General features: G+C 40.6%; 2 protein-coding genes across 8 annotated transcripts in view; both read left to right on the top strand.

Annotated features, from left to right (window-relative positions):
• Positions 1-17539, top strand: part of SUN1 (Sad1 and UNC84 domain containing 1) — a 60072-nt gene extending 42533 nt beyond the window's left edge. For all 7 annotated transcript variants that reach the window (XM_024219527.3, XM_024219535.2, XM_024219559.1 and 4 more), the window contains 8 exons: positions 59-102; positions 1946-2084; positions 4296-4550; positions 9598-9682; positions 10378-10493; positions 13875-14042; positions 14755-14847; positions 15639-17539. In XM_024219527.3, coding sequence (XP_024075295.1) covers positions 59-102; positions 1946-2084; positions 4296-4550; positions 9598-9682; positions 10378-10493; positions 13875-14042; positions 14755-14847; positions 15639-15752 — 1014 coding nt within the window. In that variant the 3' untranslated portion in view covers positions 15753-17539. The remainder of the gene's footprint in view (positions 1-58; positions 103-1945; positions 2085-4295; positions 4551-9597; positions 9683-10377; positions 10494-13874; positions 14043-14754; positions 14848-15638) is intronic.
• A 7580-nt stretch (positions 17540-25119) lies between these two features.
• Positions 25120-25914, top strand: part of GET4 (guided entry of tail-anchored proteins factor 4) — a 24419-nt gene continuing 23624 nt past the window's right edge. Inside the window, exon 1 of the mRNA XM_024219570.2 lies at positions 25120-25380. Within this exon, the coding sequence (XP_024075338.1) occupies positions 25220-25380 (161 nt within the window). The 5' untranslated portion in view covers positions 25120-25219. The remainder of the gene's footprint in view (positions 25381-25914) is intronic.

Below are 25914 nucleotides of genomic sequence, written 5' to 3'. Positions count from 1 at the left end.
TTTGCAATCTTGAAGTTAAAGAATGCACTTCTTAAAACAGATTTTTCATATCTATCAGGACATCCAGAAGGAACTTGAACTAACCCAAACAAGAACAGTGAGGTATGACTACTGTCTATGTCTAATATGTTGCATTTTGAATCCTGATACTAATTGATGGTGGTAGGAATCGTTCACTGAACTACAATGGTAACTATCCTTTCCTAATGCCTGTTGTATGTCAGTTGAGTGGTTTTTAAAGTTTTGTTGAAGTGTTTGTCAGCATGTGTTACCTTTTTATAATAGGTTGGTGGAGATTCTAGACATCAGTGCAAGAAGACCATCTCTGAACAGTCCCATATCCTACCCCCAATATCTGACCATTATTTAAGCACCTTATTTCTCTAGAACAGTACGAGCATAAATTCACTACCACTCTAAGTGGGTGGCCAGAAAAAAAGAATTGTATTTGGCAGAGAAAATCTGAGGTTTTGGCATTCAGTTTCATTCTGCATTGGGATGAAACCAGGGCCTTTGGGAAAAAAATGAGACCCTGACCAAAATCTCCTCTGTTGGCGCTTTTCCACTCTGTATGAATAATATTGAGGCAAAGAGAGACTGACTGTAAATCAGTGGTTTGGACACTAACCTGTGATGTGGGAAACCCATATACAAGTCCCTGTTCTGAATCAGGAAGAATAAGAACTTGAAGCTGAGGATCCAACATCCTAGATGAGTGCCAAAACCACTGGGCTACTGATTAATGTGGGGTGGGTGTCTCTTGTTTTTTGGCTACAATTTCCATCCTAGATCTGAGAAGTTTTTCCTGACAAAAATTTTGTCAAAATTAACACGTTTCCACAAAAAGCTTCAGTTTTGAGTAACTGGCATTTTTCGACAAACATCTTAACAAAAAATTCCTGACAGCTCCCAAGAGTGAGGATTTTTGGAATTTTCTCAGAGACCACTTACTAAGTGGTAAGCAGTATACTTAAATAAAATGTGTTAAGAGACCAGTTCTGATTCCAAGGGACTCATGGAAATTCAATTTGTGTACCTTCTCAATTTCATCTACATTCAGTTTGTCAATCATCTTAATTTCTATTTTTGGATCACATGCTACTAGGACAGAGCAGCATTTTTCTCCAAGACACAACTATTTTGAAAAGAAATGGTGTGCTAGAACTGAGTACACATCATTTTAAATAAGAATTCAACTAATAAAATAGTTTTAGAATGATAAAGTTGATCTATTTTCCATTATCATATAATTTTTATATATATATATATATATATATATATAGAGCGAGGGACCCTGAAAGGTCATCGACTCTAGCCCCCTGCTTTCACTAGCAGGACCAAGTACTGATTTTGCCCCAGATCCCTAAGTGGCCCCCTCAAGGATTGAACTCACAACCCTGGGTTTAGCAGGCCAATGCTCAAACCACTGAGCTATCCCTCCCCCCATTGACCTAGTTTTGTCACATTTGTATTGTTTTGAAATACTTCTTGGAGGCCTGCCTTAGCCATACTATAATTTAGACCCTGCGTTTGATCTCCATTAACTAGTTTAAAATACTGTATACTCCATTAAACTAGTACGGCAAATTCATGTAAAAAGACATCAACTCTGGTTCTATAGAAACCTTACAGAATCCCACAAACCTACCTATGTCCTAATATTGCATTACCAACTAAGTAAAACCCCATAGATACTTAATTCTAGATTGGATTGACACTTTAGAATATATTGATTTAAAACAGATATTTAATATGACGATCTTTAAATAAATAATATTAATTTGAAAGATCATGCATTAGTAGGGTCACAAAGTCTATTTTTGGTTTTACCGTGAAGTTGTTCACTCTCTGTATTAGATAAGTGTCTTATTCTATCAAATATTTGATTTAATTTTGATTTGTTCTGACCTCTTGCTCTTAAATTATGACTTTTCGGGTTTACCAGTGGAAGTGATGAGCAAAACCAGCACCTTTTATCCAAGGTTAAACAACTAGAACTAGAATTGGCTCACATGAAGTCAGAACTGTTAACTCCACAAGGCTTGAAGACCTGCTGTGAGAAAGTAGATACGAGTCATGAAAAAGTAAGTTCTACAGTTGCCTCACTATAAAACTCTTGCCTTTGTCCACTTATGCAATTTTCAGTGGAATCTCCACAGGAAATACACTCCACTCACATTTGTTTGATTACACTGAAAAAAATACTTTCAAAAGACAACAGTATGCTAATTTTAACAGTAATGCTGATTGTTGAAGAAGCAAGTACTAATCTTACTAGACACTTAAGTTTATCTCTTGTTATGTATAAGTCTTAAATGGAACTAAAAGCACAGAGTAAATCTATTACACTGGTTTTGTGTATAGTATATACTCTAGAGTAGTAATTGGCATATGTTTATCTGTGTCCAGCTAATTTGTACAAATATAGAAATGCAATAAAATACGGTCGTAAAGCTATAGTTCAACTGAATTGGTTTAACTAATGTACAAATATAGTCCCTCTTTCTTCATTTGCAGCATTAAATCTGTAATTGTAAATTGGAACAACATGAGAGAACTGACATAAGGGGGTGTAATGTGGGTTTGTGATGTCTATTCCATAGTTATTAAAAGGCCATTAAATACTTACTCATTTAGTCGCTCTCAAGCACATGACCTCCCACATCAGAATCTAGGCTCCTATTCCATTGACAGTGGAGTTCATCTCAAAATAATTGATATAACATTGGAAGTGTTAAAAACTCATCTGGCTACCTATGAGAGATGAAATTGAAGAATATGTGGTTAATGCAGCTGTGAATCCACACCTGTGAAATATTCATCAATTTTCATATGTATTCTTGTTGAAGTCAAGCCCTGCATTTCAGAAAAAACATTTCAGCCTGGCTGCATGCACTTAGCACTTTCTTTTCGTTGGCCTTCATGGTGCCTCCTTTAAGGAATCCTAGTGGCCAGCATAAAAGATTATAAAGTGTGTCTGAGCCCTGAAGATGTAAATTGCACATAGTTTGCTAGCAATTTGTAAGACATTTATTTCACTGCCAGATCAAGTGACCGATTTGGATCTCCTTAGCTTTTTGAGTTGTTGAGCAATCTGGATTTCATATAGATGTGTAGAGTTTTTTCTCTCAAGATGATCAAACAGCTTTAGCAACAAAATACAACCTACAATACATAACTTGTCTCCTGGTTTAATGCACAGTTCTTGAAATAGTTGCTTGTGGTAACTTAGCCTGACTTTCTCTACTTATGATTTTAAAAGGGAAGATGGGAATTCTTTATTCACAGACTTCCATATTTAGTTTGTCTAATTCAGTGTTACGGGTTTTTTTTTTTTTTTTGTTCTCGATATTTTTACTTCAGTCTTCAGACCATTTACTAAACTATTAATCTATTTGTTCAGATTAAGGACCTTTTTACATTTGTATTTTACACTGTAATTCCAGAGGGGTTGGGGTAGTGGTGGTGATGTTTTCAGTGGGAGTACAGGAAGATGATGATATTGGTGGAGTAGAGAGGACTGATTAGGTGGCAGTATTCTCTCAGACCTGTTTGATCTCATTTATGGTTCTGCATGTAGAAAAGGGGTTTAGTATATTCTTTTTGTTGTTTGTCATTTTAGGTAATTTTGATTACTTATTTTGATAGGCCATGCTGTGTGTAGCTTAATTTGTCTGCCGACTTCTTTTGTGAAAAGGAACGCCTTTCATTTATTCTCTGGCTACATATTTACACAGCCTCTGAATAGTTTCTTGAGGTCCTCAGTAACTCAATCTACTTGTTGGGATTAAAATAAGGTGACAAATGTAGTGATGTTTTGAAGTATTCTTTTGTCAACTTAATCTTAACTCAGACCACCATGTCATATGTGCTTGCAGTACTGAATAATGGTGAGTCACACATAAGAAACTGAAATTGATAGAACCAGAAAAGTTTAACATAACTAATAACTTTTTGGCAGTAGTTTGGTAAGTCAGGGTGTGTGTTAGACTCTTTTAGGTTCTTCTCTCCCGACCCCACCAGTTGTTCCAAAGAGTTCATGTCCTGTGTTACAAGATTGCTCTCCCACCCACTCCCCGAAGGCATGCTATGCCAATGGAGGAGTTTTTACTGAAGTGCTTTACAAAGATGAAGATATATGAAAGTTACATTTATTTGCAGCTCTGAAAAACTTAAGGATTTTAAGCATACCGGTTACACAACTGTTCATTTTATTACTTCAAATGATTTGAGGATTAAATTATTTTGAAAGAGTATCCAAATAGTAACTGTTACCTATTGATGGATTTTACTAGGTAGATGCCCAGGTCAAAGAATCTGTCAAACTTATGTTTTTTGGTGACCAACAAGAAGACTTTTCTGAATCACTACTCCAATGGCTAACATCCAAATTTGTGAGCAAGAGCGATCTGCAGGTTTTGTTACGAGATCTAGAGCTTCAAATCCTCAAGAATATTACTCTCCACATGTCTGTTACAAACCAAAAGCCAACCTCTGAAGTAGTAACAAGTGCAGTAAATAATGCAGTGATTTCTGGCATCACAGAAGCGGTAAGCATTCTAAAATAAATGTTGAAAAATTTGGCTCATAACTTTATAGCTATTGTTACGTAGGGCAAAAGTTGTTTTTAAAGGATTTTATTGCAGTACATAGTTTGTCATGTCTAAATATAACAAGGTAATGAATATTGTTTCAAATAGGAAGTTTGAGGGAGATTAGAAATTTAATGGCAGTTAAGAAAAATCATCTAAAATGCATTGAAATTGTGCTTCATATAATACCTAAAGAGCTGTCAAAGAATTCACTTTGGTTTTCCACTGTTTCAGAAGGAGTTTAAATAAGAGGTTATATCTTTTGATTGTGGACAGCACTGTTTGGGTGCACGTGTTGCCCAAAAATAACATCCTTATATATATATATATATATTTTTTTGTGGTGATACAACTTAGGCCTGGTCTACGCTACAAAATTAGGGTGATGCAAGTCACTTTGCATCAACCAATTTGCACGTGTCTATGCTCAAATTTGTCTCCAGATGACATAAATGCCCTGTTAAAGTGACGCCATAAATCCACCTCCATGAATGGCATTGAGCCACAGTTGACCTACTGAGATAGATGCAGTGCGAGTGTAGACACTGCGTGATATGTCAATCCTAACAGTACTCCAATAGCTGTCTCACAATGCCTAATAGTGACTGCCTTGGACCCACAGTGAACTCCAATGCCCAGGGGTTACAGAGACTGGAATCTACCTTCCCACTTACAATACCCCCACTTTATTTTTGAAATGCCTTTTCCTGATTGCCCCACTTGGCAAGCACATCTACCAGTTCTCCCTTGTTGTTGTGTGTAACTGCCCTAACAACTATGTCAGCTCCGCGCACTAGACATGCTCATGTCTGGAGTAGACAAGAGGTATTCGATCTCCTGGGCCTGTGGGGAGAAGAGGCTGTTCAAACACAGCTATGGACCAGCCACAGAAATGTGAAAAAAATTGCATGGGGGATGCAGGCAATGGCGTATGACAGGGATCAGCAGCAGTGCCACATGAAAGTGAAAGAACTGCAGCAGGCATACAACAAGGCCAGGAAGGCCAACATTTGATCTGGTGCTGAGCCACAGGCCTCCTACTTTTACAACAAGCTGCATGCCATGCTTGGCAGAGTTCCCACCAGCACCTCGCAGACCACCATAGATACCTTGGAGGAGCCTGAGACAGAGACCCAGTCTGAACAATGAGGAGAAGTCGGGAGACATGGCAGGATGGGGGTCCAGCTATGCCATGAGCCAGGACCTGTTCGAGACTCCACTTCAGTCTGGCCAGTCCCATCAGCCAAGCACGGATGAACCTGGTGAAGGGAAAGGAACCTTGAGTAAGTGTGTGCATGCATTTCCCCTTACAGTATTTAAACTTAAAGATGGAGACCAGCCCATCCCCAAGTAAACAAGGCATAGGCATCTATTATTTTCATTGTTTGACTCTTATGAGAAGAGGTAGCAGTACAACAAACAGAGGTAGAGTTGGTATCTGCATTTCATTCCCCTGTTCGGTTAGGTGCGGGTGGGAGGAGAGAGCGAGCAGTTTGTGTACATAGAGGTGTCCCTTGTATCCTCCTGAGAGATCTCAATGACACTTACATGGATATACTCTGCAGTTATCCCCCAAAGGTTTCTAGGGGTGGCTGACTTTTTTTTTTTTTTTTTTTTTTTTATTCCTGCGTGGTGGGACACTTACCCACACACCTCCGTAAGGAGTTCTGCTGGCACAGTTGCAGTAAACAGGCTAGCGGCATAGGAACCCAGGTGGCTTTGGGATGCCAGCAGCAGCTGTGCTCTCTCTGCCTTTGTTATTCTCAGAAGTGAGATAATCTAAAATCACCACTGCCTGTTGAAAATAGTGCCAATCTTTAGCACTGTTGTCCTATATTCGTATCCATGGAGAAAGGGATTGAAATTTTGTTTCATGCAACCAAAAATCTTAGTGCCTGCCTCCCCACATCCCTTCTTTGCCCCTGCTGAGCCATACGCACCATGGCTGAGACTGGAGAGCTGTGCTATGCGGAGGTACTCCAAAGCTAAAGTGTCCATAAGCATCTCTTAAAAAAATGTATGGGAATGAGGCCAGGGGATTTTGAAACTTGTCTCTTTCCCTTTCTGTTATAACTGTAAATCCAATGATACATATCTGTGTTTCATCTGTATCTGCTGCCATTGTGGTCTCCTCCACACCACTGGAACCCTGAGGAGAAGAAAGAAGAGGGCCAGTGAGATCCTGCAAGCCAGTGATGAATCAGACTGCAAACAAAAGGCCTGTGTGGCAGACGGCATGGAGAGGGACAGAGAGGACAGGAGAAAATGGAGACAGACCCAGGAATCCCAGCAGGAAAAGGAGAGAGCTTCTCAGGCAGCACAAACAAATACTGCAGACTCTGGTTGACCTACAAGTCCAGTAATCACCAACTCCTCACCCTTTGCAGTCCCTGGAGAACTCCATTGTGGCAGCTTCCCATGCGCCCCAACATTCCACCTGGCATCCTGGGCCCTATCCCTACCGCTCCATGCTGGTGGATAGTAAGGAAAACTACAGCTTCACATACACTGTCCTGTGAGAGCCACAGTTGCTTTATGTGTAGCCAGAATAGACTGCACCTGTGCACTGAAATGGACAGAAATGTTTGCTGCCTTTCTAATTTTAAAATTCTGTTTCGTTAATATATGTAAGAAGTTTGTATTGTATTGGTCCTTGGTTATATGCACATTGGTTATTTTGCACTGTCACTCAATCAATTTCTCTCTATATATTTTTAAAAATAAATTCAGTTCACCACTCCCACTGTAGAATGCATAGTGGTACTCAAGCACTCAGTACTTGTAAGTTTATGGCATCACAGAACTCATAGGTTCAACAAAACACTTAGTCATATGTGTAAATATACAGCAAGCAGCATGTAATTCATAGGTTCACTAAAAGACAGTGTAATATTTATAAATGTACCCCTGGCCCTACTGGTTTGGGGGCTCAGCACAGTCCAACACAATGCATTAATGTGGCTGACCATTAAAGTGCTCTTTCAAAGCCTTCTACAACCGCATAGTTCCATATTAAGTCTTGCTGTTCAAACTCAGCAGACAGCCACTCCACCTCCACCCTGGCAGCAACTTTTCCCTTTTGCCTCAGAGATATTATACGAGGCACAGCAAGCAGCTATAACCATCGGGATTTTTTTTTTTTTTGCTGAAATTTAGTATTGGAAGTAAACACACCAATGTTCCTTCAATCTACCAAAAGCACATTCAACTGTCCTTCTCTAAGTACTGAGCTGGTAGTTAAATCTTTCCTCTGTGCTGTCAAGGTGACTCTTCGTGACCACCTTGACAGCACAGGGTCCTCCAGTATCACTATTGGCATTTCAGTATTGCCAATGGTGATTTGCTGGTTGGGAAAGAATATCTGTTTTCAGCTTTCTGAACAGTCCTGTGTTCTTAAAGATGTGAGTGTTGTACACCTTCCCTGACCAACCCCCATTGATATCAGTGGAGCATCCCTGGTGATCCATCAACACATGCATAGCCATAGAAAAGTAAGCCTTTCCTATGGATGTACTCTGTGTGGCAAGGTGGGCTGGTCCCAAAATAGGGATATGCATGCCAACTATTGCCCCACTGCAGTTTTGGGAACCCTACTGCTTCAAATCCATCCACTGTGTCCTGTACATTGCGGAGAGTCAGTCCTGCATAGCTGGACACTATTAACGGCCCCCAATGTGGATTTTCTAACTCCAAAATGATTTCCCACTGACCAGTAGTAATCCAGCATTGAAAGCTTCCAAGTGTGATTGCCATTCCCTTCTAAACTGTCAGTGCAGCTCTTATTCTGGTGTCCCTGCGCTGGAGGGCTGGGACAGGGTTGGCGCACAGATCCACATATGTGACCTTTTACATTTGAAAGTTCTGCAGCTACTGCATCTCGTCCTAAACCTGCATTGCAATGCTATCTCACCAGTCAATGCTAGTTTCTCAGGCCCAGAAGGGGCGCTCCACTTTCTGCAGCTTCTCCGTGAACACCACGAACAGCCTTGAATTGGTTTTCACCATGAAGAAATCGTCATGTCCCCAAGTATTGCAGTTCTTTCTCCGAGTCTGCAGATACCAGAAGATCTTGCATCCTGTCTTTGCAACATTCATAAGGACAGTGAAGAGCTGCATGGGCTCCATGCTTTTGTCAGAGATGGCAGATGTGGAAAAGGGCTGTGTGGGTTTGTGGAATTCTTAAAAAAAAAAAAGCATGAAGATTACGGGATATGGATGGCATTATGGGATGGAGAAAGTTGCATGCAGGAACTTGACCTCTCGCTCCCAGAGGTCACTGCATCATTCATTTCTACTCCACAACACATTGCGAAAATTTCCCCAAAAGATTTTAGCCATGTGGCAGTGTGTGTGGCACACTGGGATGCCTACCTGTGGTGCACTGCACTCTGCTTTGACGCAAGCACTCCTGAGCACATGCAGCGCAGATACAAGCAGCCAGGTATGCACAAGCAGTGTACTAATATTGGCAGCTGTATGCTGATGTAATTTGTATCAACCAGAATTTGTAGTGTAGACATGGTCTTATGCTTCAGTCAGCAGTTTCCTCTGGTGGACTGTTAATTAGGTAGTTACAATAGACTGTCTAGTCTTGTTACTTAGAAACACTATTATTCCTGTCCTAAAACAAGAAGCCACATTGGATGCAATAAAGAAACAAAGTAAAGTCCATTACCCTTTATGATCTGTAATGCCTGCCAAACTATGCTGTCTTGGAAGCCGAGGAATATCCAAAGTATAAAGAAAAAAATATATATAACCTAATGGAGAGAAGAGTGAGACTTACAGAAACGCCATTCAGTGTCATAATTGTAGTCTGATTACCACTCATCAAAAATTGGCTAATGTATCTTAAAGATATTGATTCCAAAGATTCTGTGATATAGTACAATTTTATTTAAAATGTTTACGCTATCTTAGTTAATAAAGACTGTTGAATGCATGTATATCTAATACCAAACATGTTTTCTTTTTCCATACTGTCTCTCTTCCCTTATATCTGTAGCAAGCACGCATTATTGTAAATAATGCATTGAAACTTTATTCTCAAGACAAGACTGGTATGGTGGACTTTGCTTTAGAATCTGGAGGTAAATATAGCAGAAAAGCTGTAAATAGATCAGTCTGCTATTTGCAGCAATGTAATCTGAGTTGTCAATTTTTACAGTAAATCAAGAATTGTGTCCAATGCTTGACAAACAATAGGAATACTATATATTGTATTTTGTTGAGTTGGATGTTTATATGTTAATAGTATACACCATAAAAGTGCATACAAACTTAACTCTGAACTCCTGGTTGCACTGTGGAAACATACTGATATACTTGAAGTAAGACAGTATGGCACAAGTTTGAAGAAACTTTAAAAGAAAATACCGGGGGATAATTGAGTGACAATAGCTATTTTGTATAGTATACATATTATGAACATGTACTTACTGAGAGAGTACATACCTGTTCAGTTTTTTAAACTTCTTTTTCAAAAATACATTTTCATTTCAAACTGAAAATAGTACTTATTTTCTGAGAAATATGCTACTATTTGAAAAGAGGGGTACAGCTGCCTTAATGTAAAACTCTATTTAATCTGGGGATAGGACGCTTGCATTAAAATAACAGTGCTTAAAGGAAAGTTACTAGAATTTGACAGGATTTGAATACTTGTTTGAAAAAAATCATTGGCATGTTCAATTTGGAACAATATTTTACTGAAAGCAAGACTAGTTACCTGATGAAAAATGAAACACTTCATTATTTGTGTTTTAACCTGACTTTTCTTTTGGAGGTGGCAGCATTCTGAGTACTCGCTGTTCTGAGACCTACGAGACCAAAACAGCTCTAATTAGTCTCTTTGGAATTCCTTTGTGGTATTTCTCTCAGTCTCCCAGAGTGGTAATCCAGGTAATTAAAAGTAGAATATACCTAAAATCCTGTTGTTTGTATTTCTGTAGCACCAAGTCATGGACCAGGACCCCACCATGCTATGAAAGTTGTGTTTTAAAGCTACACTGTCAAGAAACATTGGATACCAGAATTTTTCTTGAAATGGAAGATGCACCTGGAACTTCATTTTTTCTGAGAATAGAGCCCAGTGTAGAGAGCCTACACAAGGCCTAGTCACCATTTAAATCATACTTAAGCCCTATTTGGAAGATTTAAATGTGACTAAAGTGGTGCATAGGCCATGTCCAGAGGGCCAGCCCAAGGAGAATTCACCCTATAAATGAGAGAAATAAGCACAGGCCAAGGCCTGTCATTAGTGGTTTTGGACACCTCCGTTTTTTGGTTGTCTAGCTTAAAACATCTGAAGGAAGGCCTGGTTTTCAGAAATTTTCTGGGCACACATCCTATGAAATTTATGCCTCTTTAGGAAGAATCAGTTTCAGCACCAAAGATCACTAATCACTCATGACAATATTGGCTCTAACTTTTATGTAGAACCCCAACTGCTAGGGAGGAGTACAAAAGAATAGTGGGGACAAAGTCAGAAAGGGTAAGGCACAAAATTAGTTACACCTAATAAGGGACATAAGGCAATAAGAAGAGGTGTTTTTTAAATACATTAGGAGCAGTAGAAAGACTAAGGAAAGTGTAGATCCTCTACTTAGTGAGGAAAGAGAGCTAATAACTGATAACATCAAGAAGGTTGAGGTGTTTAATACCTATTTTGTTTGTCTTCACAAAAAAGTCAAAGGTGACCAGATACTCACCACAATATTAACAAGGGGAAAGGAACGCAGACCAAAATAGGGAAAGAACAGGTTAAAGAATATTTAAGTTAGATGTATTCAAGTAAGCACCTCAACTCAAAAATTCATGCTAGATTACCTAAGGAACTAGCTAAAGCAATCTTTGAACTGTTGTTCGTTATCTTGGAGAACTCATAGAGGACAGGTGAGGTCCCAGAAGTCTGGAGAAGGGCAAACATAGCACCTGTCTTTAAAAAAGATAACAAAGAGAACCCTAGGAATTATAGATCAGTCAGCCTAACTTCAAAACTAGAAAGATACTGGAACAAATTATTAAACAATCAATTTGTAAGCACCTAGAGGATAATAGGATTATAAGGAATAGTTAGTATGGATGTGTCAAGAACAAATCACACCAAACCAACCTAATTTCTTTCTTCTACAGGTTTTCTGGCCTAGTGGATTGGGGGGGCGCGGGGGAAAGCACTAGACATGATGTATCTTGATTTTTTGTAAGGCTTTTGATGCTGTCCCACAGGACATTCTCATAATCAAACTAGGGAAATGTGGTATAGATTAATTTACCATAAGCAAGGTGCACAACTGGTTGTAAGACAGAGTTATCCTCAGTGGTTCACTGTCAAATTGGGAGGGCGTATCTTGAAGAGTTCCACAGGGGTCAGTCCTGAATCCAGTACTATTCAATGTTTTCATTTTAATGACTTGGCTAATGGGATGGAGAATATGCTTGTAAACTTGGCAGATGACACCAAGCTTGGGAGGGTTGCAAGCGTTTTGGAGGCTAGAACTAGAATTCAGAAGAACCTTGACAAATTGGAGAATTGATCTGAATTCATTAAGATGAAATTCAGTAAAGATAAGTGCAAAGACCTTCACTTAGGAAGGAAAAATCACATGCACAGCTACAAAATGGGGAATAATTGGCTAGATGGTATTGCTGAGAAGGATCTGGGGGTTTATAGTAGACCACAAATTGAATATAAACCTACAATGTGATGCAGTTGCAAAAAAAGCCAATATCATTCTGGGGTGTATTAACAGGAGTGTTATATTTAAGACACAGGAGGTAATTGTCTTGCTCTACTTAGCACTGGTGAAGCCTCAGCTGGAGTATTGTGTCGTATTCTGAATGCCACGCTTTAGGAAAGATGTGGAGAAATTGAAGAGTCCAGAGGAAAGCAACAAAAATTATCAAAGGTTTAGAAAACCTGACCTGTGAGGAAAGGTTAAAAAACCTGGACATGTTTAGCTTTGAGAAACGAAGACTGATGGGGGACCCAATGAGTCTTCAAATGTGTTAAGGGCTGATATAAAGAGGACTATGGTCAATTGTTCTCTATGTCCAGTGATGGTAGGACAAGATATAATTGACTTAATCTGCAGCATGAAAAATTTAGGTTTGATATTGGGAACTAGAAGGGTAGTTAAGCTCTAGAAGAGGCTTCCCTGGAAAATTGTGGAATCCCCATAATTCATTTTTTAAGAACAGGTTGAACAACCTCCTGTCAAGGATGCTCTAGATTTGCTTGTTCCTGCCTCAGTATAGCGGGCTGGACTTGATGACTTCTTGAGGTCCCTTCCAGCCCTACATTTCTATGATTCTATCAACAAAAATTGCTCTTGGCTTCCTCTTAACTTTTGCATACTTACAGGCATATTATATGACAATAATGCTATCTGGGGGTATAATTTAACTGTCAAAGTTGGTTTATTCACATATTCAGTGCTGTCCTTTATGTCTAACGTCTAACTTGTTTCAGACTACTTTGAATACATAATATTAGGGGTTCTCCCCGCCCCCCCCCACAAAGGTGAGGAGTAACTTGTATTGTCAGCCTCTTGCACCAGAACACCAAGTACTAGCCACTGCAAAACATTTGAGAATAAAACTTTCATTACTGAAAATACGTATCTGGTAGTTATGTTTTCTATCTTTCTGTACAGTGAATAATTTAAATCATACCTATAGTGCATGGTCTCTCAAATTTTTGAATCAAGAAAATGTCCATTCAACTATTGTAGAAAAATGAGAATTGATACTTTGACATTAATGCTGATATTGCAGAGGAGAAATATCCTGCTTCTTGCAAACAATGTTTTTTGATCTGGTAATTTACCCAAACTGTCTGAATTAGACATAATTGTTTTTCATGTAACAGGGTACAAAGTATAATCAGTGGAACTCCTTGCCTGAGGAGGTTGTGAAGGCTAGGGCTATAACAGCGTTTAAAAGAGAACTGGATAAATTCATGGCGGTTAAGTCCATTAATGGCTATTAGCCAGGATGGGTAAGGAATGGTGTCCCTAGCCTCTGTTTGTCAGAGGGTGGAGATGGATGGCAGGAGAAAGATCACTTGATCATTACCTGTTAGGTTCACTCCCTCTGGGGCACCTGGCATTGGCCACTGTCGGTAGACAGAATAATGGGCTAGATGGACCTTTGGTCTGACCCAGTACGGCCGTTCTTATGTTATGGTATAACCTAATGAAACTAAACTTTAATAACTCAAAATTCATTAGAATGTTTTACCAATATGTTCAATATTTATTTTCTCCCCCGCCCCCTCTTTAGCCTGACATGTATCCAGGAAACTGCTGGGCATTCAAAGGATCACAGGGATACCTTGTAGTTAGACTTTCTATGATGATCTACCCAGCAGCCTTTACATTAGAACATATACCAAAAACTCTTTCACCGACAGGAAATATCACAAGTGCTCCTAAGGATTTCTCAGTATATGTAAGTCTTTCTCTGGTAAAGTTAAGGTACTAAATGTTTTTGCTCTGTTTGGATAATTTGAGTAGAACTGTTCACAATTTTAAATCGTTATTAGTGTAAAACAGCCCTCTATTTTAATATTTACATTTATTGCTCTTAAATTTACTCCCTTTTGTAGAGTTTTGAGATCTATGAATGAGAAATAATGTATAAAAGCTAAGTATTGTTTTTAAAAATTCGAATGCTTCTGTTTTACTCATCTAGTTTACAGAGAAGTGCATTAAAGTAAAGTAATCAAAACTTATTAAACTTGTGTGATGATTATCTAAAGTGATCTTAAGTCCAAGCACTTTATGCCTTCATAAAAGGAATGGATCGTAATCCTTTCAGGCACTGTCACGTAACAGTAGTCTACAGCTGTAGGGCACAGTCATGGTCCATTTTGACCTCTGGAAACTTTGTGTTTATTTCCAGTTGACATAAAATATGTAAAATAATGAGCATTGGTACCCATCCCAGTCTTCTTCAATCCCACCCTTTCCTGGTCCCACCTTTTCTTTCATTCTTGTTATTCCTGGACAACCTTTATTTTCTACACAATGCTAACTAGTGGTTGTACTGCCCACCCGTTAAGAATGTGACACCCTATAACTGCAACCAAACTTAGTTTTGTCATTCTGATTATCTGAAATTTGGGGGAAAAAAATAATCAAGGCTTAACTCTTGATGATAGGGTCTAGAAGATGAATATCAGGAAGAAGGTACCCTTCTAGGACAGTATGTCTATGATCAAGGAGGAGAGTCACTACAGATGTTTCAAGTGACGGTAAGCCCACATTAACAGAAAATATATAGCTGTTGCCAAAGCCACTTGACTTGCCTCTTGCAGTAATAGCAGTAATTTAATTTTAACACTGCTTTGATACGTTTGCTGATGCCTTTCACTACCCGTGTGCTAGTATGCAAAATGCTAGCATTCTGAAATGTGATTCTGATTTAACTCTTGCACTGATAACTGCAATAACGTAATGGAATTATTCCTGACTTGCGCCATTGCAAATGAAGAGTCATTTTCGCATTTTTATTTTTGCCTTCCATAAAACATGCATAATGAAGAATGTTTTTCAGCACCAGAAATTTGCAATATCCATATTAAGTCAGTTGGACCACAATTAATCTGGTCCCACCCCACAGTGGATTAGATCAGTAACTTTCACTCAGTAAAACTATAGCACTGTTCATCTGAAATTCTCTGTGACCTGGAAAGTTACTATGGCTTATTTTAAATGTTATTTTGCTATAAAACTCTTATTCCTGCTTTCAAGCTTTTAAATAAAAGCATTAAGAATTTTTACTTCATCTAGATCTCCAGCAGAGCATGGGAAGTCAAGCAAAGACAATGAAAATTTGACAGCTTGTGTAGATTGCAAGAGACTATCCATAAATTGTGATTACCTTTTGGGTATATAACTTAACTACTTAAGCAATTAATGATGTATGTAGTGTAGTGATTTGGTTGCTACTCTTAAACAACTTTAGGTGATCAACATCAGTTGTCTACAGAGAAAAATAAAGTGGTGAGTGAAGTCTGATTCTTTTTTTTCGATGTTTTTTCAGGAGAAAAATGAAAATGCATTCCAGATAGTGGAGCTAAGAATTTTTTCTAATTGGGGCCATACAGAGTACACCTGTCTGTATCGGTTCAGAGTGCATGGAAAACCTACTGAATAAACTACTACACTACAGCTTTTTTGTTGTATATTTTCTGTTTGTATATATTGGAAAACCTAGAACACTGGAATCTTTAAAGGATGAGGATATGTGACATGTACTGCAGGATCAATACTCCTCTTCAATAAAATGCAGAAGACTGTCAGCAGAATTGTATACAAACTCATACCTGCTCTGATGCTCAGCTTGTAATTGCCAGTCAGCTTTATATTTTAATGTGTCCATTCTGAGAAAAATATTGCATGCAAACTACTCTGGTTCAAAAGCCAAGTTGGCAAACAGGTGATACTTATTTTATTACATTTGAATGTACAGTTTTTAAATAAGCTATGCTTTCTGCAGCTAGAAATCTGTTTTTAATACAGGCCCCATCTGCACACTTCTATTACCCTGGCTCCCTATGTGAAAACATATGAACACTTTTAAACACTAATAGTGGCTAATGTATGCTTTAGTTGACCATGACTTTTGAACTTGTTGCTAGGCCCAAAAGGACTTCCTGAGTAGATGCAGAATATGATACATGTTACTGTCAAGGAAAGTGAATGGAACCAAAAATAGTTTAAACATCAGAGGCATAAAAATCTTTCCTCTAACATGGAACCATGCATTAATGTTAAAGTCAGGGTTGATTTTAAACCACTACAATTATTTTAAGTTTTCTTCCTGTTTAGTTTCCTTTTGACTTAGCTTGTTAGAATAATCGCTCAGTGTACTAACATTTACTGAGCAATCTAGTAGGCTTATCTCATATACCAAGGTGAGAGTCTGGCTAATGGTCTGCAGATAAGACCAATTCAGAGCTCAAATTGCAGAGGCAAAAATCTTGGTGTGCAGAAATCTCTCTTCAGCACAGGATTAATTGGGCTGGCTCACTTTATAAGTGCTGCACTGTGGAAGCACTAAGTGAAAATAAGTTCCACATCATAGACTCAACTTTTAATTTAAAAAAGCAATTCTGCAGTGAAGTAACTTGCAAAAGAGATTCACACTCAATGCCACTATATTTAGATACCATTCTTTAGACAATGTTTCAATGTTATATACCCTTAAAGTGGAGGATTCGTTACCCATTGAAGAATGTTAGAGCAATGACTCTTAACAGCATTATCTTACTGGATTTACTTGGAACTTGCATTGTATTAACAAACTGCATTTTGCTAACCGACTGCTTGCACAGCTCTCCCTACTTAGAGGCTCATTTTGTAATTTTATTTCTGAATGTTACTGGAAACCCTTTATAAACAAGATTCCTGAAAGACATTCATGTGGAGAAATTTATCTTACTGTTGTAATGCATTTTATTGGGTCAACTTAATTACAAGTGTGCTATGTTATATTTTTCAGAAAGATGAATGATGGTGCTGACTGGTTTTCTGAATTAGATTTCTGTATGTTGCACAATAGTCCTCAAATTTTTTAAAAGAAATCTCCATAGAAAGAGTGTTTAAGTTCAGCTAGAAACAGAACCAATGGCCTATGCAGAAGAGCTAGATAAAACATGTACAGGTGTTTCATATAAGTTAAATATATAAATCAGAATTATCCTGTATAAATTGAAATTAGGAGCTGGGGTGGGAATATTTTGAATAACACTAACTTATTTTTAAAGAAGCAAGATAGGACTTTGTGCAATGTATTTTTGTAAATGCTTTTCAAAATATTTGTCTTGGTATTCTTTGCTGCCTCCAAACGGATAAGATGCTATTGAGATGTTTAAATAAAGAGTTTTAATTTTTGAAAGTGCATGTAATATTTGAAACAAGTAATAAAGTTTCTTTTCTGTATTTATGCTGAATCGGTTTGACTATTCGGGCTAAAATAACTAATGTAGGGTAACCACTTTTAGAATAAATCCATGTTTCTACATCTTTAATGAGCAAATACATTTCAGCATAAAACTGAGGTGAAGTTCAGTCCAACTTTATTGTGAGGATATATCCCATCCATAGCTGTGGTGAGAAAGGAGGATGGTAAATGGACACAGGGCAGAGCAGTACTATATATAAATAAAAACATTTAATAGGTGGGAAATTCCTTCAGGAACTGCAGGAGGGATAATGCTAGAGAGCAATCTTCTATTTTTCACTCTCTCCCTACTCTCCAGAAAGCTCTGCCTTTTACTTTCATTGTCTTCTGTCAAAAGGGATTTATGCATGCAGAAGAGAGGCAGACTTCGTTGATACATAAATTTCTGTCCCTTACGCCTGGTCTACACTACACAGGTCGACATAAGGCAACTTATATCGACCTAATTATGTCAGTGTCTACACTACAGCCTTCCTCCTGCTGATGTAAGTGCCTTATTACACCAACATAACTCCACCTCCATGAGCTGTAAGGTGTACTCTGGATGTACCAAAAATTGTTCCAAAACTAGTTCTAGTACCCAGAACTGTTCCTGAGAGCAAAAGCTTTAGAGTAACTCTCAAGCGTGAGACACCGCATTGTGGAAATTGAGGACTAGCTCAGCAACTGCAATACTAGTGGCTTTCTGCCCACTCTTAGAAGAAGCGATTCTAGGCTTACCTGGTTCAGACGGGCCTAGCTACTAAAGATATTGTCTGAGGTATTGCAAACAATGCTTGTAAAACACGTCCAGTGGCTATTGTGCGTAGATGCAAGGCATTGCACAGGCACTATCAAATTACAGTATTAAAACAACAGTGCAATGTAGATAGGGCCTTTTGTGTATTCACAATTCCAGCCTTAGTGTGCAGAATCCTTTGCATTTTAACTACCACACTCTAGGTGTTGTACAACCAAATAATTCCTCACTCATTCATAAGAGCAAAACACAAAATATGCCACATCCAATCTCATAACTACTTATGGGCACTTAAATATGTGGAAAGGCACCATGCTTGTAATGGGTAGCCAATTAATGGGTTTTGTTCATATATTTAAGTGAAGACTCCTGTTGTAATGAACCTTGAGAATAAAGTAGCATCTCTACATTGTCTGATGTTAGTGCAAATCGTACTGACAAATGCACTCTAAAGTATTCTGCAACTACAGGTGGAACATCCAGATTCACTTTCTGTTGTGGACTGATGGGTATCAAAGTAAACTTATGAGTCTTTAGCAGCACGCTATTGCAAATAAAAACAAGCATCTGTATGTGCAAATGTTATTTGTGAAGTGTAAAAAGCTGCACTTAGTGCTGACCCAAAACATCAAGCTGTCTGCCCCAACGAGTGGTGTCCCAATGGGCAGGTGGCATATGTGTGCATTCGGTGCAAGGAGCTCCTGGCCCTCAGAGACTGTGTACGGGCTTTGGAGACCAGGGTGGCTAAGCTGGAGGAGCTAAAGGAGACAGTGGTACATAGATGAGACTTGCTGGGACACAGTAGAACGGTCCCACCCCTGGTCTGACAGCCTCTGGGCAGTTGAGGATGAAAGCCTCGGGGAAGGAGAACATCCAACAGGAGCAGAGGGAAATGATCCAATAGTTGGGATCCTCCTTCCAGATGATGATGTGGGATCCTCTCATACCGAGGATACCTCTCTGGGGTATCAGTTATTAGGAAGAGACAGGTATTAGTAATGGGCAATTCGATCATTAGAAACAGGGTATGCGATGTGATGACTGGGAGAACCGCATGGTGACTTGTCTGCCTGGTGCAAAGGTTGCGCAGCTCTCGAGACCTCTAGATAGGCTTATGTGTAGTGCTGGGGAGGAGCCAGTGGTCGTGGTACATGGAGGTACCAACGACATAGGGAAGGATAGGAGAGAGGTCCTGGAGGCCAAATTTAGGCTGCTAGGTAAGAGATTGAAGTCCAGGACCTCTAGGATAGCATTCTCTGAAATGCTTCCAGTTCCCCACACACGGCTAGTTAGACAGGTAGAACTGCAGGGTCTCAATGCGTTGATGAGACGATGGTGTAGGGAGGAGCGGTTTAGATTTATTAGGAATTGGGGAAATTTTGGGAAAAGGGGGAGCCTATACAGGAAGGGTGGAGTCCACCTAAACCAAAATGCAACCAGATTGTTGGCGCTTAAAATTAAAAGGGTCATAGAGACGTTTTTAAACTAAGGGCTGGGGGAAAGCCGACGGGTGCGGAGGATCACGTGGTTTGGACATCCCTTAGGGGAGGATCTATAAATGGAAATTCTCGTCCTAATAAGGAGGAGAGGATGGAAGATGATAAAATACAGGTAGGATCTGATGAGAAACAGTCAAAAGAGAAAAAGTCCCATTCAATTACATCATGTAATGGCAGACAGCTAAAAAGTGACAAGTTTTTAAAGTGCTTATATACCAATGCTAGAAGTCAAAATAATAAGTTGGGTGAACTAGAGTGTCTCGTATTAAATGAGGATATTGATATAACAGGCATAACAGAAACTTGATGGAATGAGGATAATCAATGGGACACAGTAATACCAGGGTAACAAAATATTTCTGAAGGACAGAACAGGTCGTGCTGGTGGGGGAGTGGCACTATATGTGAAATAAAGCGTAGAATCAAATGAAGTAAAAATCTTAAATGAACCAAACTGTACCATAGAATCTCTATGGATAGTAATTCCATGCTTGAATAATAAGAATATAGCAGAAGGGCTATATTACAGACCGCCTGACCAGGATGATGATAGTGACTGTGAAATGCTCAGGGAGATTAGAGAGGCTATTAAAATAAAAAACTCAGTAATAATGGGGGATTTCAGCTATCCCCATATTGACTGGGTACATATCACCTCAGGAAGGGATGCAGAGATAAAGTTTTTTGACACCTTAAATGACTGCTTCTTGGAGCAGCTAGTCCTGGAACCCACAAGAGGAGAGGCAATTCTTGATTAAGTCCTAAGTGGAGCACAGGATCAGGTCCAAGCGGTGAATATAGCTGGACTGCTTGGTAATAGTGACCATAATATAATTAAATTTAACATACCTGTGGTGGGGAAAACACAACGGCCCAACACTGTCACATTTAATTTCAGAAAGGGGAACTACACAAAAATGAAGAGGTTAGTTAAACAGAAATTAAGAGGTACAGCACCAAAAGTAAAATCCCTGCAAGCTGCATAGAAACTTTTTAAAGACACCATAATCGAGGCTCAACTTAAATGTATACCCCAAATTAAACACAGAGAACCAAAAAAGAGCCACCGTGGCTAAACAACAAAGTAAAAGAAGCAGTGAGAGGCAAAAGGCCATCCTTTAAAAAGTGGAAGATAAATCCTAATGAGGAAAATAGAAAAGAGCATAAACTCTGGCAAATGAAGTGTAAAAATATAATTAGGAAGGCCAAAAAGGAATTTGAAGAACAGCTAGCTAAAGACTCAAAAAGTAATAGCAAAAAAAATTGTAAGTACATCAGAAGCAGGAAGCCTGCTAAACAACCAGTGCACAATCAAGATGCTAAAGGAGCACTCAAGGATGATAAGGCCATTGTGGAGAAACTAAATTAATTCTTTGCATCGGTCTTCACAGTTGAGGATGTGAGGGAGATTCCCAAACCTGAGCCATTCTTTTTAGGGGACAAATCTGAGGAACTATCCCAGATTGAGGTGTCATTAGAGGAGGTTTTGGAACAAATTGATAAATTAAACAGTAATAAGTCACCAGGACCAGACGATATTCACCCAAGAGTTCTGAAGGAACTCAAATGTGAGATTGCAGGACTACTGTAGTCTGTAACCTCTCATTTAAATCAGCTTCTGAACCAAATGACTGGAGGATAGCTAATGTAACACCAATTTTTAAAAAGGGCTCCAGAGGTGACCCCAGCAATTACAGGCTGGTAAGCCTGACTTCAGTACCAGGCAAACTGGTTGAAACAAAATTGTCAGACACAGAGATGAACATAATTTGTTAGGGAATAGTCAACATGATTTTTGTAAAGGGAAATCATGCCTCACCAATCTACTAGAATTCTTTGAGGGGGTCAACAAGCATATGGACAAGGGGCAGCCAGTGGATATAGTGTATTTAGATTTTCAGAAAGCCTTTGACAAGGACCCTCACCAAAGGCCTTTAAGCAAAGTAAGTAGTCGTGGAATAAGAGGGAAGGTTCTCTCATGGATTGGTAACTGATTAAAAGATAGGAAACAAAGGGTAGGAATAAATAGTCAGTTTTCAGAATGGAGAGAGGTAAACAGTGGTGTCATCCAGGGGTCTGTACTGGGCCCAGTCCTATTTAACATCTTCATAAATGATCTGGAAAAAGGGGTAAACAATGAGGTGGCAAAATTTGCAGATGATACAAAACTACAGAAGATAGATAAGTCCCAGGCAGACTGCGAAGACCTACAAAAGGATCTCTCAAAACTGGGTGACTGGGCAACAAAATGGCAGATGAAATTCAATGTTGATAAATGCAAAGTAATGCACACTGGAAAACATAATCCCAACTATACATATAAAATGATGGGGTCTAAATTAGCTGTGACCACTCAAAGAGATCTTGGAGTCATTGTGGATGGTTCTCTGAAAACATCCACTCAATGTGCAGCGGCAGCCAAAAAAGCAAACAGAATGTTGGGAATCATTAAGAAAGGGATAGATAGTAAGACAAAATATCATATTGCCTCTATATAAATCCATGGTACGCCCACATCTTGAATACTGCATGCAGATGTGGTTGCTCCATCTCAAAAAAGCTATATTGGAATTGGAAAAGGTTCCGAAAACGGCAACAAAAATTATTAGGGGTATGGAATGGCTGCTGTATGAGGAGAGATTCATAAGATTGGGACTTTTCAGTTGGAAAAGAGATGACTAAGGGGGGATATGATAGAGGTCTATAAAATCATGACTTGTGTGGAGAAAGTAAATAAGGAAGTGTTATTTACTCCTTCTCATAAAACAAGAACTAGGGGCCACCAAATGAAATTAATAGGCAGCAGGTTTAAAACAAACAAAAGGAAGTATTTTTTCACACAATGCACAGTCAGCCTGTGGAACTCCGTGCCAGAGGATGTGAAGGCCAAGACTATAACAGGGTTCAAAAAAGAACTAGATAAATTCATGGAGGATAGGTCCATCAATGGCTATTAGCCAGGATGGTCAGGGATAGTCAGGGCTGACGAGAGGGGGCGAGAAGCCGGCACAAATTACCGGGGCCCGGCGGTCCGGAAGGGGGCCCAAGGCCCAGCTTCCCCCGCCTCTCGTTGCCTTACCGGGGCCCGGCAGTCCGGAAGGGGGCCCGGGGCCCGGCTTCCCCCCTCTCGTCGGCTCTGTTAAGCTGGTCCGCCCTTGCTGGGGGGCCTGAAAAAAAATTTTCACCGGGGCCCGAACCCGCTCTCGGCGGCCCTGGGGATGGTGTCCCTAGCCTCTGTCTGCTAGAAGCTGGGAATGGGCGACAGGGATGGATCACTTGATGATTACCTGTTCTGTTCATTCCCTCTGGGGTGCTTGGCATTGGCCACTGTCAGAAGACTGGATATTGGGCTAGATGGACCTTTGGTCTGACCCAGTATGGCCATTCTTATGTATCCCTGCCCCAAAAAATTCAATCAGACATTACTTAAAGTACTATGCTGTTGCAACACACCAAAATGACACAACTAAACTTAAACACACAGTAATGTTGAGTAAGGAAGCTGCAGATTAAGTCAGATAAAAACATATATTTAAACTTGTCCTTTCTGTGACAACATAATTTAGCAAAATTAAGAAAATGGTATTTGGTTGCAACTCCATTGGATTGCATTTGAACAGAAGTCCTCAAGGTTTCTTTTTTTTTTTCCTTGCACAAAATTTGAGTGTGTAAAACAGTTGCCCTCTAGTGGAATGAAACTTGTTGAAACCTTTGAGAGAAACAACATAATTCCATGTTAAGCTACTCAGATCAGTAATTGTAAAGATTAAAATACAGGTGATGTGCATCAAGAAGCTTTGTATTTGCTATGTCATCCACCCCATGTTTTTCCTGCCTGGAACTTTTTAAGACTCAGTAGAGAAATACATAATTGAGCTTTATTGATCATGTGGTAGTCTGTACTTGAGTATTCACATAACATTGTCCAAACAACTGGGCTCAGTATAAAACCTGGGATGTGGGGGCAAATTTTTCTGTGAGTTTTCCAAAGCTGTAGTCACAAATCTAGAAGGGATGTTCCTAGCACACTGCAATACTCGGCTAGTTTTTCCTCTATTGATGCCTGTTCATTAGACTCCAGAATCAGTTCTTGAGACTGGAAATCTTATGTAAGTGCCAAGTGTTAAATGTTTTTTTCAGCAATATTTAAAGTTAACTTGCAAAGAAGAAATTGTTTTTTGCTCCTAATGAGGTATAAAGAATGAACATTTTATTATTTTTTAAAAGGGAAGGGCATCATGAGCAGGGAACTGACGAGAGAACTAGAAAATCAGATCTCCTTTACCCTGGAAGTCTCAGGTGACTGAAGGGCTAATAAAATTAACCTCACAAAAGAGCGACAACTGAGCAACTAAGGACAGGAAGTTTTAGACAGACACTTGGCCTAAGAATCCAGTTATGTCAGCTTGGTCACCAATGTCACAGAACCTGTGAGTTTTGCCATGTATATGGGCCCTGATGCCATGTATTGTGAGTTGCCTTTGAGCTAGTCCTGTTTCAAAAAGGTGACCACAGTATGAAATATTTTTTTTACCACCAGTGTGCCCTTAATTATTTATAATTTTATTAACAAAACTGTCTCCACACTGATGCCCTATTTAACTCACGACTAATACACATATTGGAGAAAGTTTGGTTTTGTAAAAGATTCCGTGTGACTTGAGATCAGGCGAGTTCACAATACACCTCTGCTCAGACCCCTAGCAAAACCAGGCTTGACGGTCCTCATATTTCTAAGGTAAAAATAGCAAAGCAGAAGGGCACCCAAACAAGCAGAAGTGGGCTGGGACAGGCTCCTTTGCAGCAGCCTTAGCCTTAGCTAGCAATAGGGTGACCAGACAGCAAATGTGAAAAATCGGGACAGAGGGTGGGGGGGTAATAGGAGCCTATATAAGAAAAAGACCCAAAAATCCAGACTGTCCCTATAAAATCGGGACATCTGGTCACCCTAGCTAGCAATCCTGTCAGAGGATCCCAATCCTCCCTCCAACTGGGATACCTCAGCCTGGACCTCACCAAAACCATCTGCCCCTCCCAACAGCCCTCTGCACCCCCCACCCTTCCCGCCTCCACGCTCCACCCACCCTTGCATCCCCCTCCTCCTCGCTCCACCCACCCTTGCATCCCCCTCCTCCTCGCGCCACCCACCCTTCAGCCCACACTCTCTATCCACCCCCTTCACTACGATTACCGCCCCGCCCCCATAGCCTCCTCCCTCCCCCCCGCCCATCGCTGAGTCACGTGGTGTGGCGTCGCCACCGCGAAGCTGCGCTGCGGGCACTGGCCCGCCCAGGCTGCCGTCTTGCTTGGTGGGCGGGGCTGACGGAAGCCGGCCCGGGTAGCGAGCAGCAGGGCCTGTGTGTAGCAGGCAGCTGCGGGGCCGGGCCCGTGTCTCTCTCTCCGCCCCCCCCCCCGCATCAATGGCGGCGGCGATGATGGCGGCGGCGGAGCAGGAGGCCTCGAAGGGCGGCGGCGGGCGGAACCGGGGTGGGGTGCAGCGGGTGGAGGGGAAGCTCCGCGCCAGCGTGGAGAAGGGCGAATACTACGAGGCGCACCAGATGTACCGGACCCTCTTCTTCAGGTACAGCCCGGCCCGGCAACCCTGCCCGTTCCAGAGCCTTCCGACCGCACACTAACCTGCTGCCCGCGCGCCCCGCCCAGGCTGTTGGACGCACGGCCTGCCCGTCTCTCCTACTCGCCAGCTGATTGGGCTAGAGGGGGGAGGTGCTCACCGTGAAGAGCAGCGTGAAGTGCATAGGGGAGGCGGAATTGAGGGGAAGGGGGGTGCGAGAGGGGTTAGAATAATTCCCTCTACCCGCCACCCCAGTTCGTCCTTCCCCCTTGGGAGATCGGGGAGGAGGGAAGGGGGGGGGCTGGATTCTGGCTTGGGAGGAGAAGGGCTTTTGGCTGGTGGAGGAGTGGGGAGTGAAGGGGGGCTGGAGTCTGGCTGGGGGGAGAGGGGAGTGAAGGGGGGGACTGGAGTCTGGCTTGGGGGGAGAAGGGCTTTTGGCTGGTGGAGGAGTGGGGAGTGAAAGGGGGCTGGAGTCTGGCTTGGGGGGGAGGAGAGTGAAGGGGGGCTGGAGTCTGGCTTGGGGGGGAGAGGGGCTCTTGGCTG

This window comes from Terrapene carolina, unplaced genomic scaffold, assembly GCF_002925995.2.
Source record: "Terrapene carolina triunguis isolate 2854851 unplaced genomic scaffold, T_m_triunguis-2.0 Scaffold93, whole genome shotgun sequence".
Taxonomy (NCBI): domain Eukaryota; kingdom Metazoa; phylum Chordata; order Testudines; family Emydidae; genus Terrapene; species Terrapene triunguis.
Note: the sequence above shows the minus strand (reverse complement) of the source record. Positions and strands in the feature narration are given on the sequence as shown.